This window comes from Musa acuminata, chromosome BXJ1-11, assembly GCF_036884655.1.
Source record: "Musa acuminata AAA Group cultivar baxijiao chromosome BXJ1-11, Cavendish_Baxijiao_AAA, whole genome shotgun sequence".
In the NCBI taxonomy this organism is placed as follows: domain Eukaryota; kingdom Viridiplantae; phylum Streptophyta; class Magnoliopsida; order Zingiberales; family Musaceae; genus Musa; species Musa acuminata.
Genome location: NC_088337.1, coordinates 5,371,154 through 5,389,572, shown reverse-complemented (window position 1 = coordinate 5,389,572; position 18,419 = coordinate 5,371,154). Strand labels below are relative to the sequence as shown.

General features: G+C 35.9%; 1 protein-coding gene and 1 long non-coding RNA gene across 2 annotated transcripts; both read right to left on the bottom strand.

Annotated features, from left to right (window-relative positions):
* LOC135597009 (uncharacterized) lies at positions 1 to 3,454 on the bottom strand. The gene is made up of 2 exons (XR_010481086.1): positions 2,929 to 3,454; positions 1 to 442 (listed from the first exon to the last, which is right to left on the bottom strand). It is a non-coding gene; the product is annotated as an uncharacterized LOC135597009 (long non-coding RNA).
* A 514-nt stretch (positions 3,455 to 3,968) lies between these two features.
* LOC135596569 (arabinosyltransferase XEG113-like) lies at positions 3,969 to 16,337 on the bottom strand. Its single transcript, XM_065088620.1, has 13 exons — positions 15,948 to 16,337; positions 14,807 to 15,046; positions 14,514 to 14,719; positions 13,161 to 13,266; positions 12,276 to 12,532; positions 10,637 to 10,772; positions 9,553 to 9,647; positions 9,400 to 9,453; positions 8,604 to 8,717; positions 5,067 to 5,165; positions 4,861 to 4,980; positions 4,308 to 4,394; positions 3,969 to 4,213 (listed from the first exon to the last, which is right to left on the bottom strand). Exons 1-13 carry the CDS (start codon positions 16,270 to 16,272, stop codon positions 4,046 to 4,048), a joined length of 2,007 nt encoding a protein of 668 aa, XP_064944692.1. The 5' UTR covers positions 16,273 to 16,337; the 3' UTR covers positions 3,969 to 4,045.
* Between the last annotated feature and the right edge of the window lie 2,082 nt (positions 16,338 to 18,419).

Here is an 18,419-nt window from a genome sequence, read left to right as displayed (position 1 = left end):
TAGCAATAATTGAATCATTCATTTATTAGATATAGTGAAATTACATAACATAAAACAGTGACCAAAATAAATTCTAATAATCTTACTTGAATAGCAAATCTCAGTGAAGATGCTTCAAGATGACGCTCAAGACGACCACCAACTTCCTTGGCAGTAAGCCATAAGTCACAAACCACATCAGCAGTGAGATCAATAAAACATTTTACTTCCCGCCTTGGACATACAAGCACATGTAGATAATGTCAAGGTTCAACTTATGGCGAAATTATGCATGCAAAATAAAAAGTGTACAAATGAAGTGAATAGAGAGAAAGATGCCACCAAAGAGATCTGTGCATTTTAACATAGATGCACAACAGAGGAACTGAACATTGCATGCATATATCATCAAGTAAAATGATATCAATAAGATGAATTAGTGCCTTCGTTGAAAGGATATGACCTGCAAAATTTTAGAAAAGGTATATTAGATATATGTAGCAATCAACAGAAACGAGGGAAGATGGCAGCAAAGCTTTAATAAAAGAGATAGTTATACAATAGAGTCTCACAATTTGCTTTGTATGCCCATGAATGGAAGGTAAATACTTTGCTATACAATGAATGTGATACATAGACCTACCCTTTTACAGGGAAAAAGACTTTAACGTTAAACAATAATTATGGTTAACTGATCAAATTGATCAGATCAATATGCTTCATTCAAAGACAGAATTAATAAACATGTGATAAAGCACTTCAAGTTAGAGAAGCTAGTACCACAAAGCATTTGTTTTTCACAAAACATTTTTGGTATAAGCATAATCAACCTTCAACAATAAACTAACGGTCCGAGGATGTAAGTGTAACATACGATTCACGTGGCAGTCACTAACCTTTCCTAAGCTCAACTGAGTAAAGGCACTAAAGTTATTATTTACTTCAAATTTTGGTCATATCAGATTGTATGTTAATACTTAATTTTTACATGAAACCTCTCGAACCAAAGTTCGTAATTTCGTATCGTATCAATATTTCGAGCTTTGTTTGGTACGGTGCGGTATAGACATACTAAACGGTATGCTAGGGTATACCGCTCAGTACGTGTGTGTGTGTGTGTATATATATATATATATATATATATATATATATATATAAGGAGGCATATGTTGCCTCGGCGATGTCGTCTCTTTTTCTTCTCCTAATCACGTCAGACGAGAAGAAGAATTCTCCTCATCTGTGACGTTTGGCGAAGGTGTCGAAGGTCGTAGACGCTTCTAGCCTTCAGTGAAGGATGCAATGAAGAAGCCGAGCCACCACCTCTCTGTTACCTTCTGGATCAGGATTGTTGAGGGTGGGCGACGTCGTATCAGAAAGCGTCGAGGTTCTCTCGATTCTTCCTCTTCCTCTTCCTCTTCTCCCTCGACGCTTCTTCTTCCCTCACCGCATCCAGGCTGATACCGTCCGATAGTAGATGGTCCGCGTACCGATTTGCTAGTCGATCGATATGTACTGCCCAGTACAAATGGTATTATTCGAAATTAAAATCCTTATCTCAAACAATCATCAATTGGAGAAATCCCTTGTGTGTGACAGGTTCAAAAATGAAAGCAATTCAAAGTGTTCTTGTCCCAAAAATTCCTTCATGCAGTGATACAAATTCATGTCATCTACGTCCACCCTATTTATTGGAGATTATATATGTAACAATGTCTACCATAAGCTTTTCATGCATGCAGTAGAGACTTTCTCAGTAGAATGCCCCTCTTTATGATGCATCATTTTATAACCTGGATCCAATCATCAATAGCTGCTTTTGTGTAAATGAAGTCACCTAAGAAATTTGGGAAAGATAGAAGTCCCACTCTCAAGTATCCTTTGGCAGTTCTCTTAGCATTTAAAGATGAAGAACATACAATATTGGAACTGTTAAAGACAAAAGGTGATACTAAGAGGAAAGAAACTTGCATTATACCGGACAAAGCAAGTTCCAATTTTGGTATTATAAAGAATGCACTTGCTTTTGCATTCCTAAGCTAAGCATTCTTGGTAAGTCCAAAAGTAGAATCTCATGGCTATAAAAGGACAAGGGAGAAAGGCAAAGGGGAATGTGTAGTGTAGGAAGGGTAATAAAGACCATGAGAAATTAGTCCAATGATGCAATTTTATAGATTGAAATTGAGTACAGGAAATAACAACGCAACCTATGAAGGAACAGGACAAGCATGGGACCTAGGAATGATCATGGATTTAATTATTACAAGACAAGATAATACAGATTAAGATTGAGATAGCATTTAGAAAAGTCCCAAAGTGCCAAGTGATAAAGAAGAATCAGCTACACATATTGTCATATACTTAAGTTTTAAGGTTGTATTGGTGTCCAACCACCATGTACGGTAGGCTTAAGATAGTCCCACTCAAACTTGAATTCCTTTGAAATTATCAACATCCAGATGAGTAGAGTAAAGATCGACTAGGTCGATGGACCCTACCAGGATCAAAGATCCAGAAAAGATCAAGATTTAAAATCAAAAATTGAAAATAGAAGGGGAAATGACCAAACCTGATATAGCAACACATAAAAGTGGAAGATTGTTAACCAAAAAAAGTCATGTTTGAGATAGAGATTGAGATAGGGCTAAAAGTAATCCTACATTGCTGAGACAAAGAAAAGAGCGAGTAACACAACATAAGAGCTTAAGCTAGCCCTCACATTGACCGTCAACCATACAAAAAACAAATACAATAAAGGAAGATAATAGTAACGGTAATCATATATCTCTCCAAACTCAGCAGAAGCAGAAGCATCAATAGATATCCATCCAAAATTACTCTAAACAACCTATCGAAATCTACACCCACAATTGTGACCATAACCCTAATATTTCATAAGAAGCAACAATCCAAAATAATATGAGAGAGAATGGGAATCAACGGAAGGCATACCCGGTAGGAGAGGCCGCAGGTTGACCGTGGCAAAGGAGTGCACGGTGGAGTGGAAGACCTCGGTACGGTGGATCTTGTACGGGCCGAAGGTGTAGTTGACGACCTCCTCCATCTCAGACTGCGACCTAGACCCAGACCGGGGCTGAACCGTCGCACGGAATAGACGGATCGGATTCGGGGTGAGGAGGAACGAAGTGCGACGGAGAGCGGCAGGCGACGGCCGAAAGAGGGAGTCCGGCGGAAGAGCCGCGCGGTAGCGAACCCCTCTTAACTGCAGACCAAACAGCGAGTGGGAAGCACTCGTCATATGATCGTTCAGATACAAAGGAAGGGAAGGCATCGAGAGACGAGACACATGAATTCGAGCCGCTGCTTTACTGTCCCGAATCGAGTCGCGTCTTACGTTGCGAGATGACTCGAATCCGACTTCGGAGAAAACATATAATAAGCCCTTCCGGTGATAGGAGATGGATGAATCGGATCATTATCAGGACTAAGTATTAGAGCATTGATCTGCTAAATTATGGAGGCCTTCTACTCCCGTACTAAAAGGAGGACTTTTTTTTCTTAAAAGAATTAAACTTCTATTAAGAAATAAAACGACAATCAACACATTGATTTTTTTAACAAAAAAATGAGATATTAAAAAATAAATAATAATAATAATAATGACTCAAAAATGTGTTAGATAAGATTGATGAAGATCTAAAGAGATCTCTCTTCTTAGACACAATATCATTTACATGAATCCATCTAACATGATTAAAAATCGGCTCTAGAGAATGAGTGAGGAAGAGAGAGAGAGAGAGAGAGAAAACATAGGATGTTGAAAACCTCCTGTCTAAAATATAGACATCGTTCCAAAAGTACCACACCGAGTTGTCAACTTCTTTGAGAGAGAACAAATAAATAAAAACACAATGATGCACACTCAAAATTGTTCCCCTAGGGAACTGAACCTATGAAATTTTATTCAGTACAAAGGAGAAACTTTTGAGAAAGAAAATATATCAGAAATTTTTCATTTATACGATGGTAACATTTTCAAGAGGTTTTTCTAAAGTCATAGACATGATGATGATCTTTCATGAGAAGCAAAAATAATATTTCAATCTGTTTACCAAGGTGGATGATCATCATGTCTAGTTCGAGGCGGTTTAGGTTTCCATCCTGGTTTTTCATCCCAGTACATGTCATAGTATATGTGGCCAGGGTTATGATTCTTCATGCAGCACCAATTTCCGACGTATCTCTTCACACGACTTCTAAATTTTGCTTCTCTTGCCTAAATCAACTCATCACGATATCATCAAGAACAAAATAGTGATATAGAGAAACAATTTTTAGCCACTAATTAAAAAAGGTACGATAATGCTTACCTCATCACTGAACCCTTGGAAGGCATTCGTCATGGATGAAAAGTGCAAGACTTTGATATCTTTGTACTGGGAGAATACTTGCATGTACTGTAAGATAAATTGGCAAACTATTTAGTAAAGCTTCTGAACTCTTTTAGAGTACATCAATAAAAGCTTCAAGTATCTACCTGTTTCATGGAAAAAAATATAAAATAATCAGATTCATGTGTCATGACTCTCTGATTAACAAACTATAATACTAAAAAGTAACAAAGTCCGTTAAAACACAAATATATGTTTCTAGAGCTTGTAAGGAGAAGCCGGATCTTTGCTCTGTTTTCTTGCATTGTATGAAGAAGCCTTCAAAGAACACAGAGAAAATGAACAATGGAAAGTCTAAGGTTTAAAGTTCGAAGACTAGAATACTGAGTGGTCTGCTTTGTCACTGAACTTTGCTTAGTTGATACCATTAGAAAATGTGCTCTCCCCATATGAACAGACAATCTCATCCTACCACCATTATTATGATCTTAAACCCTTACAGAATCAAAATTTAATCATTAGACGAACGTACCATCTGTTCAGTGCTATTTCTAGGAAATTGGATGAAACCATGGCTACTTGTTTCATTGGATATATTGTATTCTTCAGAATGTGCATCACAAAGTTGAACATTAAGTAATGATTCCTTCACCTGAATCCATAATAAAAAAAATTATTTGAATTGAAAGATATGTATGAGCAGCTAAGTATTGCAAACTGATACAACAATAGCTTTACATGTTTGGGCACTGATGGATTCTGCAGGAATGAGTATTCCCTGAAATGAATTTGTGGGCCAAATACTTCTTCAGAAAGACCACGGAGCATGGTAGGAATCTGCAAGGGTGAATCAACTCTAATTAGATGATAAAAAATGTGGCAGCAGGCATAACAATTATAACATGCAAAAACAGTTTACATGTAGTGCAAGTAGAAAAAAACAAGCAGTGAGATGCTGTAAATATAATCAAGCATATACTTCCATTCAGACTGCAAAAGACTGTCCTTTTAAAATAACTAATTAATAATGACAACAAAGAGTAAAGAAACTTTATTCCCAACTATTATAGATGGGATTGCCAATGGATCTCCTCTTTGTTGCTATGGACGGTATCAAGATTTTAAATGCTGGTCCAATACAAGTTTCAACATTTGATCAGACCACTACGGTACTAATATATCGAGCGGTATATTCTTTGTTACCAAATGCAAAGAAGAAATTATCCAAGTGCAAAAGCAATGTAAAAATGGATAAAGCTTAGAGATTAGAGAATACCTATTTTATCGAATCTAAAGAAGATAAGACCACACTCTATGATCAAAGAACGAACAGAAATTGGTATAAGAATTATTGGTTGAAGGAGAATAGATGAAATGTTTTGGGAAAATTTAGTACACGATCAATAAGTTGAGCATGTGCAATCAACTTAATTTGAACCGGTGAGTAAAAAATGATATGACAAACTGCAAAGTCATGGAAAATGAAATTTTATAAGATAATTTCCAATTTCCACATGGACTAAGAAACCTACCTGCAATATTAGAGCAATTGAAGGAGATTTAGTCAACATAGGTTTTCTTAGAATTTAATTGTAGCAAAGTAAATGCATATTAATATTTCAATTTCAATGCTAAGGATCAGTTCTGCTTGGGAATAACATCAAGAAAATAATTTCTAATTACTGGAATTATGGAGTATGGCATTTTGTAGACCAACTACCTCTATCCCTTCTGTAACAGGAAAGCTCATCATGATTCAACTCTTGGCAGGCCCACAGTATAGAACAAATGCAAATGTAAAAGAAGATGGTCTTGAAATAATGTGTATGTTCAAATTTTAATTGAAGAACAATATGCCCTTACTTCCGATCAAGGCTACTCTTGCCCCTCTACTTGCTTTCTAGTATTCCAAAAAAACGGGTGCACAAGGCTTCTGCTAATGCAGGGTTTGAAAAGAGTTAATGTATGCAACCTAATCCCTAGATCTAAAGAGGTATTTTCTTATAACTTGAACCTGGTCTTCCATGTCACCGGAGCAATCTTATTTCCATACTCAGACTCACCCTTATTCCAACTTGCCCCTCTCTAATCTAAGTTATTTTTAAACTGATACAAGCCACATTAAACAATATTACCACTATCATATTCTGACCTTAATTAATTATTATTTGTCTTTTCTCTCTCAACACCATCCTCCTACTCTGCGAGCACTCATTTCAATGTCCACTTACAGAAAACATGAATTAAGGAGACTAAAGCTCATCTATCGTACTTGTTGATGATTGTCAAACATACTTGATCTTCTCATCTAATGTTGCCAAGGTCATATTTGGTATCATGAATACATATTGTTTCAACTCTCAAAAGTAAGAAATATGACAACCAAGGAAAGAACCATGTTTGATAGTCTGATAGACTTAATTTCAAAAAATTCGAGTAGAAAATTTTAATTTGCTTGAGTGATTCACCAAATAGTCAAGATAGGACAATTCTTGTTCTCTATATGACCAGACTAAAGTTTATTCAATCAATTGCCAGATCAGATGAACACCCAGTCATTTATTAAAAAAAGATCTCTAATTTTTTAGAATAAGGAATTGTTTAAACTATCTCAGTGATTGGTCAATCAATTTTCTGCATGGATCCAAATATCACCATATCCTTACAAAGTGTACCATATCAGGCCAACTGCTTAATTTTACAAAATATGTAGTACCTTATTCTGGTGTACCAACACTTCAGCTCATACTACTGTACCAAGTGGATAATGACACAAGGCAGGTATCCAACTTTTAGTTCCTTGGCTGTTAGAGCACTTGGATATTGCATATCTTCCATCCCACCACATCTTTTCATCTGCCCATACTACTTCATCTGTTGAGAGTTCAAATTCCTCATTCCTCTTACACCATCTTTTGTTCCCATTTGTACTTGCATCAGGGAATTTAATTTCCTATGGCTCGGTCCAAACTGAATGTTATTTACCAAAACATTTGTACTTAATCTTTTACCATAAATTTCGGACAGTATTGACTAGTCTGTGCTTGAACAGGGATGCTGAACACCCAAAATAGGGTGGTGTCCTCTGTTTATTTTCTTATTTAAGTGGCTTATTTTCATTTAAACACCATTGCCCGATGCGTAATGGCTCACAACTCGCGAGTGTCTCTCTGCTGTCTTTCGCAACTGCCCTATCACCCATCTCATCCTTGATGTCTCCTCCTCTTCAATGGACTTCCTCTTCCTGTGACATCCTCTTCCTTCTTATTCTCTCTAGTATGGTTCGACTTCTCGATTTGTACCGATATATCGATCGGCAATCGATAATATATACCAATGTATCGATACACGGTACGGTGGAACATGCAAATAGACCGGTATGTACCACCTATACCGGTCCTATATCAGACTGGCATGTACCACCCATATCGGGCAGTACGTCACGGTATGACGAACCATGCTCCCTACCACTTCCTTCCTCCTCCCCCTCCTTCCCCACCTCCCCCCATAGAATGACATTCCAAATGGCAGTACATTGGAACAGACCAGACTTGTACCAATCTGTCCATAGACTAGCATGGACCCAATACCCAAAATTGAAAACCTTGTTCAAGATCATTGGAATTCCTAGATAAAACTGTGCATGGCAAGTGGCAAAATGGAACACTATGGAAATTAAGTTTACAGGATTAAAGGCTAAAAGTATATAGCCATAAACTTCGAAAACTAGCTAAATGGAAATTAGTCCATTCCCCCAAATCATAGTGATTCATCAGCAGGGAAAATCTGATTCCATACATCATGAATGAGCAGGAAGATCCCTCATTGTTCCGAGAATTTTAATAACCAAATCAATGCAGTCTAATGGAGAATGTGCAGGTACAAATAATTCAAGGAAGCCAAGAGCAACAAGATAAAATAATTCAGACCACCTAAACAATCATCTTAAAATTGAAGATGCAAGAAAATTAACTTTGATCTATTTGTAAGAACACAACTCATGCTAAAACTTTGTCCTCATAGTTAAAGTCCGGGCATATGCGCTATTTGAGGGCGAGCTTTCATACAAAGATAAGGTTCGTCCCAAATGACCTACCATTTTGCTGATCCTTTGGAATTTTAAACTCAATGGAAAAGAGCAAATAAAACCCATAATTTTATGATCCAAGTTAGCAAGTAAATGGCAAGAAAAGATAATGAAGGAAAATGCCCATTCATGGATAATTTTTAGGAAACTAGCAAGAGAGTGCACACTAATCAAACAAATCTAATTACCTCGAACAAGTGGTCCATAGGGCATACAAAAGGTTGCTTGGTCAGTGTCCCTATCAAAATTCCATGATGCAAATACCACAATCTGTCAAACCTGCACCATAATCGAGGCATTACCTAAACATAGACAAGGAATATGAGTCAGAATTATTGCAACCACAGCAGGCAAGCTCGTTGAATAATAATTTCACAACAATGTCCTGTCAACTGTTAATGTGTCAATTCTGTGTTTTATGTTGCTAATGTATAACAAGCCTCAAATTGCATACTGCAGAAGACTACGCTCATTGTGTGATGAGAACAAAGTTGACCTTCCATCATTATTCTATGATGGAATCAGAATCTCAAAAATTAGACACAAAAATCAATTATCTGATACTCCATGAATTTTAGTTAAAGCAACACCCATTAACATTACAATTCTCAAGCAACAACTAATGAATAATAAGCTCCTTAAAAATAAGGATTTTGAGAAGTAAATGGTTCTCAGCTCAATGGCCATTTGGAATTTAATTAGATGATAAATTAATTGCACAATTTAATGAAATGTTTATCAGTATCTGCATGGACAAAAAGTTTTGCCGACATGTACATACATTGTTTTCAAAAGTGCACAATTTGTGAAAAGAGAAGGGATCTTCGAAAGATCCTATCTTCTGAAGCTATTTATTTCAAAAATCACCATACCAGAATATCAAGGAAAAAGATCCCTTTAAAGTTTAAACTATGCATATAAGATATCTTTTACAAAATCTCAGCAGGTCAAGTTTAATTTTTTAATTGGTGAAACCTCACTCACCAGTGTTCGGTTCAACAGAGAAGCAACAGCAAGTGCAGTTCTTATCTGCCTCAACTGAAACATGCAAATAAGAATGTCACTTGACCAGTTCATTCCTTGGACATCTCTCCAAATCTCAATAAGAAATGCAAACATTTTATAATATTATCTTACCTGGTAATTAACCAATGAGAAGTGTGATTGTACGGTATGTGGCCCATCCAGCAACAAACTCTTAGGAATACCAGGTTTGAATGATAAGAAACCTCCTGCAAAGACACAAACCGAGTCAGAAGGATAACAAAGCATGACAACATAACATAGTTTTTGGAATAATTAAACATAAGAGTCCAGTAACCGAGCAAGCAAGCCTGATGAGATAGACACTAGACTCTGGAATGTGTAGGGTGTGCTGAATTTTCTACCAATATTTTGTTGGTTGCAATGCTCTAGTTCTTGCTCCAGACCTCAACTAAATACAGTCATACCAAAGATTGGGTATTACTGAACTTTCCAAAATGAACACCATCCAAATACATGAATATCATAATTTTTTCGCATATTTGTGGTAGGTACAGGTACATATTTTTGGCATTTTACATCTAATTATTGTGTTTACATGTTAGTTAGAATTTCTTTGTCACCTAGAATACATACTACTTTCAATTTTTATTCGATATATGTTTCTATTTGGTATTTTTATTGTATTCTATATTAAGATCACTTCATTGTTATCAATATTGATTATACTAGGCTCATTTATATGTGAGAAAGAACCCTAAATTAAGATTTCTTTTATTTTTCTCAGATTTTTTAGTACTTTTCTAGTATCATGGTACACGCCAACATAACATGTATTGATACACTGATACAACAAGAGTCATACTAGTCTAGGCCCTGTATGCTGGTACAAACCAAACCAATTCAGATCGAGACTTGGACTGTCGGGGTCCGATACACGGTATTGTATTCCTTGCATACTCCACATGAATCTATAGCTTATGTAAGCTTTTCAATAGATAAATTCTCAAAAATTAAAGCACTCAACACAGCCTAGCATCTCAAAAATCACATAGCACTAGTACTGGTTTTCAGTATTTGGGGAAATATTTTTCACTTATTACCTATCAATATTACAACTCACTTTTGAATTGTGCAGTAAAAGTCAAGTACAAAAAAAAAGTTGTCAACCAGCAAAGACATTTAGCTTAGTATGAAAAAGTTGAATTTTACCACATGAGATGAGAAGAAAGAATACCTGGTGTATCGTAATATGCAGGTTGGTCATAGAAAAGCATAGCCTCACGTAATCTATGGCGCTTTCCATCAGAACCTGAATACTGGAAGGTAGTATGCACAGCGTATGGTTCCAGTTTGAGTTGTTGGGGCATTGCCTGCCAGTTCATTTAAAAGAATTGTTGCATGGTCATTCACATTTATTTGGTTTAAAGGAGAGAATACCATACAACAAATTATACAATAACCATAGTTAGATAAGCAACAATGAACTAACAGTTCCAAGAACAATAACAACATCAAAGCTGTAAGTCCCAACTATTTGGGATCAGCTACATGAATCTTTTGTTGTCATTGAGATATGTAAAAATTCTTGCACCACTAACATTAATTATTTCATCTCTTTTGACAACCATATCCAAATGTCTCTTAAGTAAATGCTCACATCATTTTAAACGACTTTCTCTCATCTTATCCTCTGACAAACATTTTTTATGCATAGTTATTCACGAATAAAAATATTTTTTTCTATATTTTCTAGTAACTCCATACATTTATCTCAACATTCTTGACTGCCTAATACTTATATCTATAAAGCATTGTTGGTCTCACAACTATCTTATAAAAATTTTCTTTTAATCTTAAAGGTATCTGGTGATCACACAAGACTCCTGACACCCCTCACCATTTTAATCATCCTGTTTTTACTTTATGAATAATATCTTTATCAATCTCTCCATCTTATTGAATAATTGATCCTTAAAGCTTTTGCTTAAAGGGAATTCAAGTCCATCTAATTTAACTATATTCTCTTATCTATTTCTAGAAGCACTAAAATTATATTTTATATATTCAGTTTTAGTCCTATATAATCTAAAACCTTTACTTTCTAAAGTTTGCCTTCATAGATCAAGTTTATAATTAATTTCAAATAGGATCTCATCAATTAAGACAATATCATCAGCAAATAATATACATCAAGGAGGTCTATCTTGTAGGTGATTAATTAGTTCTTCCATTATCAATATGAAAAAATAGGGACTTGATGCAGATCCTTGAAGTAATCCTATGCTAATAGGAAACTCCCTAGACACTCCCCCTATAGTTTTGACACTAGTAACTATAGTATCATATATATCTTTAATAACATCAATATAATTAGTGGATACACCGTTCTTTTCTGAAACCCACCATAATAAATCGTTAGGAACCCTATCATAGGTTTTCTTTGAGTCAATAAAATTCATATGCAAATCATTTTTTTTTCTCTCTATACTTTTTTGTTAATTATCTTAATAAATAAATAACTTCTATGATTGATCTTCCAAGTATAAAACAAAATTGATTTTAGAGATATTTGTTTCCAACCTTATCCTACTTTCAATAAATCTTTTTTAAAGTTTCATAATATGAGTCTTGATTTTAACTCCTCTATAATTTGAACAATTTTATGTCTCACTTATTTTTGTGAATTGATACTAAAAACTTTTTCTCCATTTATCAGGATAACAGCTCCAAGGACAATTAGAAAAAAAAGAATTGTTGCTTAGGATTTATATTATATAGTTAAAAACATAGAATAACATACCATAAACTTTACAATAACCATAATTGGATGAGCAAATGAATTAACAACTACAAAGACAATCAAAAAAAACTACCTGGACAAAGTATGTGTGCCCACTGCAAAATATGCTCGCTGGCAAAAGACCGACCTTAAGAGTCCCATCATAAGCATAAAAAAGTCCACTTTCTCCTTTAAGTGATGGTCCTAAAACTTGGTGGACAATATCATTAAAGCCAGCCTGGTCCCATTTCTCATCATCACCCAAAAGTAAATCTTTCCACTCCTTAGCTAGCCTTTTCGCAGAGTCAGTGGGACGCCAATGAAACATTCCAATATTGTAGGCAGTAGTTACTACAAACAATAGAAGGGAAAAATATTAGTTAATGATCCTCGAACTATCAAGGTCAAATTTTGATGAAAGAAAACTTTAAAGAACCTTAAGAAAGGGTTAAGGAAAGAAACGAAAGTGCAGATGCTCTGTATTAGCCTTACTATGTTTTGGCTTGCACTTTGCATGGCACCAAAACAAGTGCCATTTCACTACAACATGTGTCAGCCATGTGGACATATGCAAACTTAAACACTAAGTTTTCTACAGTCTAGTTTATAGGCTCCTTCATAGAACCTAACATCAGCAACATTGTTTGATATCTTTGAATAAACTTTATCACTAACAACTAAAAAAGTAACTCAGATGATATATTTGATAATACTAAGATTCACTCAACTATATAGGACCTACTGAGTAATTTTTTGAGGTTATATTTTCTACAGGAAATAAGATTCTGGGTAAAAAATTTTGTACGTGATAAGGTCCAACATTTTAGATACTAATACAAGTAACGGTACCTATACCACAATCTTATTATATCAGTACAACTTGGCATATTAAAAAAAATTCAAGAATGTTCAATATATCTGTACCAGCTAGTGTGGTTATTACTTATTACCAAGATTCATTGACATTAGTAGAAAATACCCTTATGCCAGTCTTCCAAACTGTCATCAGTTCTTGTTGGTCTAAGATGATCGGTTGATGTCAACAAATCTGCCTCAGGAAAACGAGCAAAATATGGAAGTGGATTCTGTTCCAAGCAAAAACACAAACTAAATCATTTATAATATGAGACGAGAATAAACAGTAAAGAATGCTTTGAGTGAACTATCCAATTTAATAGATATAATTCAAGAACTGCTTGGGCCAAGCAAATCAACTAAAGAAATTTGCTTATATCCTGGTAAGTCCCAGGAAATATTTAACTCTGGCAAAGCTTGATAAAAATTGAGAGAATTTCATTCTTATTCTAACTGCATTACATACAAGAGCAAGAATTGAGCAAAAGATATAGCTTGGGCTTTGGAAAGCCAGTTTTGCCTGATACTGACATGTAATTCCATTTGAAATCATCTTGCATCGTCAAGAGGAATCCAACATTCCAAACTAGAACCAGTGCATTGCACTAATTATTTTTAATCCAAAACTACAATTTACATTATTAAGAACACTTATTAAAGTGTGCATTCCGAGGAGACCTACCAAGCTACAAGAAGCTTTTGTGACGTAGACAAGGTGCACATTCCATAGTATTTTCTACATTCATATGTTCATCCATATCCTCACTCCGTCACTTCTTTTCACTCAGTTGAAGATTACAAGGCACGATATCCTAAAGTTTTTGCTATATCAAGATTGGTCTAAACCCTCTTGGTTATCTTAAAAGGAATTCTACATAAACATGGCAATTTGAAGTTTCTATCAAACATATTCCATATCACATTTCAAGTTATTTCTTTGTCAATTTTAATTATGTTGATATCATAAAATAGTCACAATTGGCCTGGGTGACGCTAAGTTCTTGTAGCATGGTGAAAATTTCGAGTTTCCAAAATTAGGTACCATAAATTTGGAAATGGCAAGCATATTTAAATCATTTCTCCAGTAACAATCCATAAAAAAAAAATGGTCTGTAATATAGAAAAGATAAGCATAGATTAAACATGCAGGCCTTATATATGGTCTGATCCCCAGAACATGTATACAGCCTCCAAGGTATAAAACTTCACATGTGCAGGAACATTTGCTTATATCAGGTTACACAAGGTTATAATGATCAAACTGTTATCAGGTGCACTAGGTGCTACATACAAAAACATACAAGAGAACATCTATAAGTTCAGCTAACAAAGACAGACATCAAGATCTAAATTTTAGCATATCCAGAATAAGCAAAACATGAACTATTGATGAGATCCTAGAAAGGTTATAATGTTGTGACATTCTACACCTATGGACTATCAGATCAAAAATAACAGAATTGAAACTGGTGTATACCTTTAACCAAACCATATCTGTATCACACATTAACAACTCATAACCAAACGGTAGGAGAGCATTTATCAACAATACTTTTTCCCTTCCCATTTTGTGAAATTTGGTCGATCCCCAGCCAACATCTACTGTTACCATTTTGCTGCCCATGTCAAAAACAGGAATGCCTTTCCAATACAAAGCCTCCAATAATCTGGTATCCATAGCACCTATATCCAAAAAGAGAACTCAGATAAGTGTTATGTGAACTTTTTGTACATATGAATCTAACGTTGCTTAAGAGGTGCCTAACTTACCGACAAGAATGTTAAAAATATTAAGATCCGTTAGGTGTTTGACCCAATTCAATATAAAGTCCAGGAATGCATGGTTCCCAAATGTCACAATGATGATATTATCTTTTGCACGGTGCTTCACCATCTCCTTGGTTAGCTGAAATGACTTCGGATCAGGCATTCTCCTATCAATAGGCACATCCCATATCGCTCTTGTGAACATGTCTAAAGGCTCTCTTTGCAGCTTAGGTGTTCTAGTTACTGTCAAAAAAAAAAAAAACTTTCTTAGGTTTACTCAGATTGCTACTGAAAAGGCATAAGAATTCAAAATTAGTATGTTACAACAAATCTAATAAGAGCCTAACATCTAATTACAGCATAGCTCCTCTTCAGCCTTTCTTTTGACAACAAAACAGCTTCAATAGAATGGTGACAATCAAGGTAGAGGTAGCAGAAATTATTAATTTTGTACTAATTTAATCAAGTGCTTTTCATTGTAAATCAACAACATATATTTATCCAAGTGAAGCTTTATTGATCATAAGAGCATCTGAGACCCATTGAATAAGCAAAAAATTGGCAACTGTAGAACATTCACTCTTTATAGTGATGCTTAGCAACAACAGGGACATTTCAGGGGAAGTGATTTCTTATTGAGCACGCAGTCAATCAAGTTCGCAGAAATCTATGCTTGTATTTCAACAGTATTTGTTACAGAAAAGGTAGAAGCAACTAAACGACCGTTTCCTAACATATTACGTGCCCTACAGACTTTCATCTTCAGTTGGAACTCGACTTGTAGCCAGTAGAGAAGGCAAAGTTTTTGTGATTTTTGATGCATTTACTAGACCATATATTTATTTTCTTCTTTGCCAATTCAGCATGTTGAAGAGACTCTTTAGTAACATTCCGAAGCCGTCATATCATAAAACTTAGACCGAGAGACGAACAAATTGGTGCTCAAAGCATGATACGAAGAGGGACAAAACAGATCTGCGCACTTAGGAATCGAGGAGCAATGAACCATAAAAAGAAGAAAAGCTATGAGCAGAATTAAGACTATCCTAATATTGCGTAACAAAGATACACACATAAAGACAGCATCGAAACAAAAAGAACGCGCTAATGGAAGAAGAAAAAGAAGAAGTATTTGACCGGTTACCTATCGGCGATGGAGGAGGAGGAGATGTTGAGGGAGGAGAAGACAACGAGAAGAGCGACGTTACTCCGTCGCCGACGCCGGCAGCGGGTGAGGTGTAGAAGGAGGAGAGAATGACAAGAGCAGAAAATACGACGCTGGCAACAACCGCAGCATAGATCGTCAAAAACACGGTTTTCCCGTCCGGGAAAGGATTGCGCGTCGCCATTCGAAGAGGAAAAATGCGAGAAGGTAGGTATATCAGATGCCCGAATTGCTTATCTGGTCGCCTCCTTTCCTTACTCGTACAATCCCCCGCCCTACTCTCTCCTCCTCTCGGCGATCGCATCCATGCCTCGACTTCCGTTGTCCAAAACCCTCCACACTCGTTTTGCTTTGTCCAAAACCCTCACAAAATCGAACACCGACAACGACATCATGCCATCTGGTGGCTTAATTTAGTGTGTATGGTATATGAATTTATATAGTGAGGGAATTAAACCGTCGTCGTTGGTTGTTTTAGTTGGGTTCTGCTGCGGCTTAAATCGAACGTTGCATTACAAAATTGATAGGAGCGGTATCACCAAATCTTGAGGAGATTGGGGCCCCCCTAAAATGACTCTGGTTCAACTCACCTGCATCGTAGTTACCAAATCGGACCAAACGTGGATCCTACTGATTCACTGGGACTACGTGTTCTGTAGAGTGTCACTAAAACCATTCTATGCATACATGCATTTTATTTATATAATAAAAAGAATACATTATTTCAAAATATTTTATTGATATAAAATTAGTATGTATGTGGGCATGGCATGTATGGAACTCTCGTTTGGCCAACATTATATTCACTTGAGTTCTATAGGAATGATTTGTCGTGTGGCGCCAACAGACTGATGATTTAGTTTGGTACCATGGATTTGTCACTCGACGTTCACAGATTCAATGTATGAATCACTGATAGTCGAATGATGCATGTATTTGCTCTCGATTAAGGGTGTTCAAATCGGTTTGAACTAAAACGTCAAGGGTCTAACTAAACCAAATCATTAATTTTTTCCGAGCTACCGACTCGAACTAATTCCAAACCGATTCATCATGTTTGGCTAACCGTTTAATTAATCTTTAATTTTAAATAACTTATAATATATATAAGTATTTCGTTTCGATTCAATTAAGCCGAACCGAAATCTTGATTCAATTCGGACAATAAACTCAATTAGATCGATATCTTTTAAATTAAAATTAATTCGATTCAGTTCGAATCAAAACTGTTTATAGCATTCAAAACCAAATCATTGATGAATCGATTTGGTTCAGATTTGGTTTAGGTTCAATTCGGGAACAACTCTACTCTTAACATTTGTCATAATTTTCACATAATGTTCGTTCATTAAGAGGCTCTTACTTTTGCTAATCATCTTTAACTATGAAGTTATTTGAATCCACACTAAGTTAAGCATTAGAAAGGCTTTTTATTGGGTATACCCTGATGATGGGGATATAAAGAGGAATAACCTTTGTATATGAACAAATACTAGAAGACCATAATACGCAGCGGAATAAAATGGAAACACAATCAAACAGAACACCAAGATATACGTGGAAAACCCCTCCAATGTGAAGGGTAAAAACCACGGGGCAAACTAGAGATAATCCACTATGGGAATAATGAATATACAAATCTCAATATCTTACCCAAAACTCTAGCAACAACCACAAGAGAATAACTGGGATACAAGGATCACGTCACTACCCATAATATCTAAAACCTCCCCAAGTAATCACAGCAAGAATCTACTATAGATTTGATCTAACCTGAGATGAGAACACTGCTAGATGATTGAGAACAGTCTCTCTGCGTTGTCCTTGTCTTCTTCCGTTTCTTTCTCTTCCTTTTCTGCCTTGTTCTCCTTCTTCTCTTTGGAATCCCGTGGCTATGAGGACGTCAACGTTAACCCCCCCCTTCAGCCCATAAGGGAGGCTGTCCCATGACTCCTCAATGTGAAGCCATGCCGACCAACTGTCGACATATCTCCTGTCTTTCTTTTGGTAAGGTCTTCGTCAACATGTCTGCTCCGTTGTCATCTGTATGAATTTTCTGAAGCTGCAACTGCTTCTCTTCAAATACATTTCGAATCCAGTGGTATCTGACATCTATATGTTTTGACTTGGAATGAAACATTGGGTTCTTACACAAATGGATGGCACTCTGGCTGTCACAATATACCACATAATTTTTCTATTTCAGCCCCAATTCTTGTAAGAATTCTTTCATGCATAACATTTCTTTGCATACCTCTGTAGTAGCAATATATTCTTCTTCTGTGGTGGAGAGAGCAATACACCTTTGTAACCTGGATTGCCATGACACAGCTCCTCCTGCAAAAGTAAGTACATAACCTGAAATGGACTTCCTCGTATCTATATCTCTTGCCATGTCTGTATCTGTGTAACCTGTCAACATAGGTGGTCCACCTCCAAAGCTTAAACAAA

Coding starts and splice junctions, on each gene's coding strand:
- LOC135596569 (XM_065088620.1), bottom strand. CDS start 16,272: ATGCGATCGCCGAGAGGAGGAGAGAGTAGGGCGGGGGATTGTACGAGT. Junction 15,047..15,947: donor TCCTCCTCCATCGCCGATAG/GTAACCGGTCAA, acceptor TTTTTTTGACAG/TAACTAGAACACCTAAGCTG. Junction 5,166..8,603: donor CTATGGACCACTTGTTCGAG/GTAATTAGATTT, acceptor TCACCCTTGCAG/ATTCCTACCATGCTCCGTGG.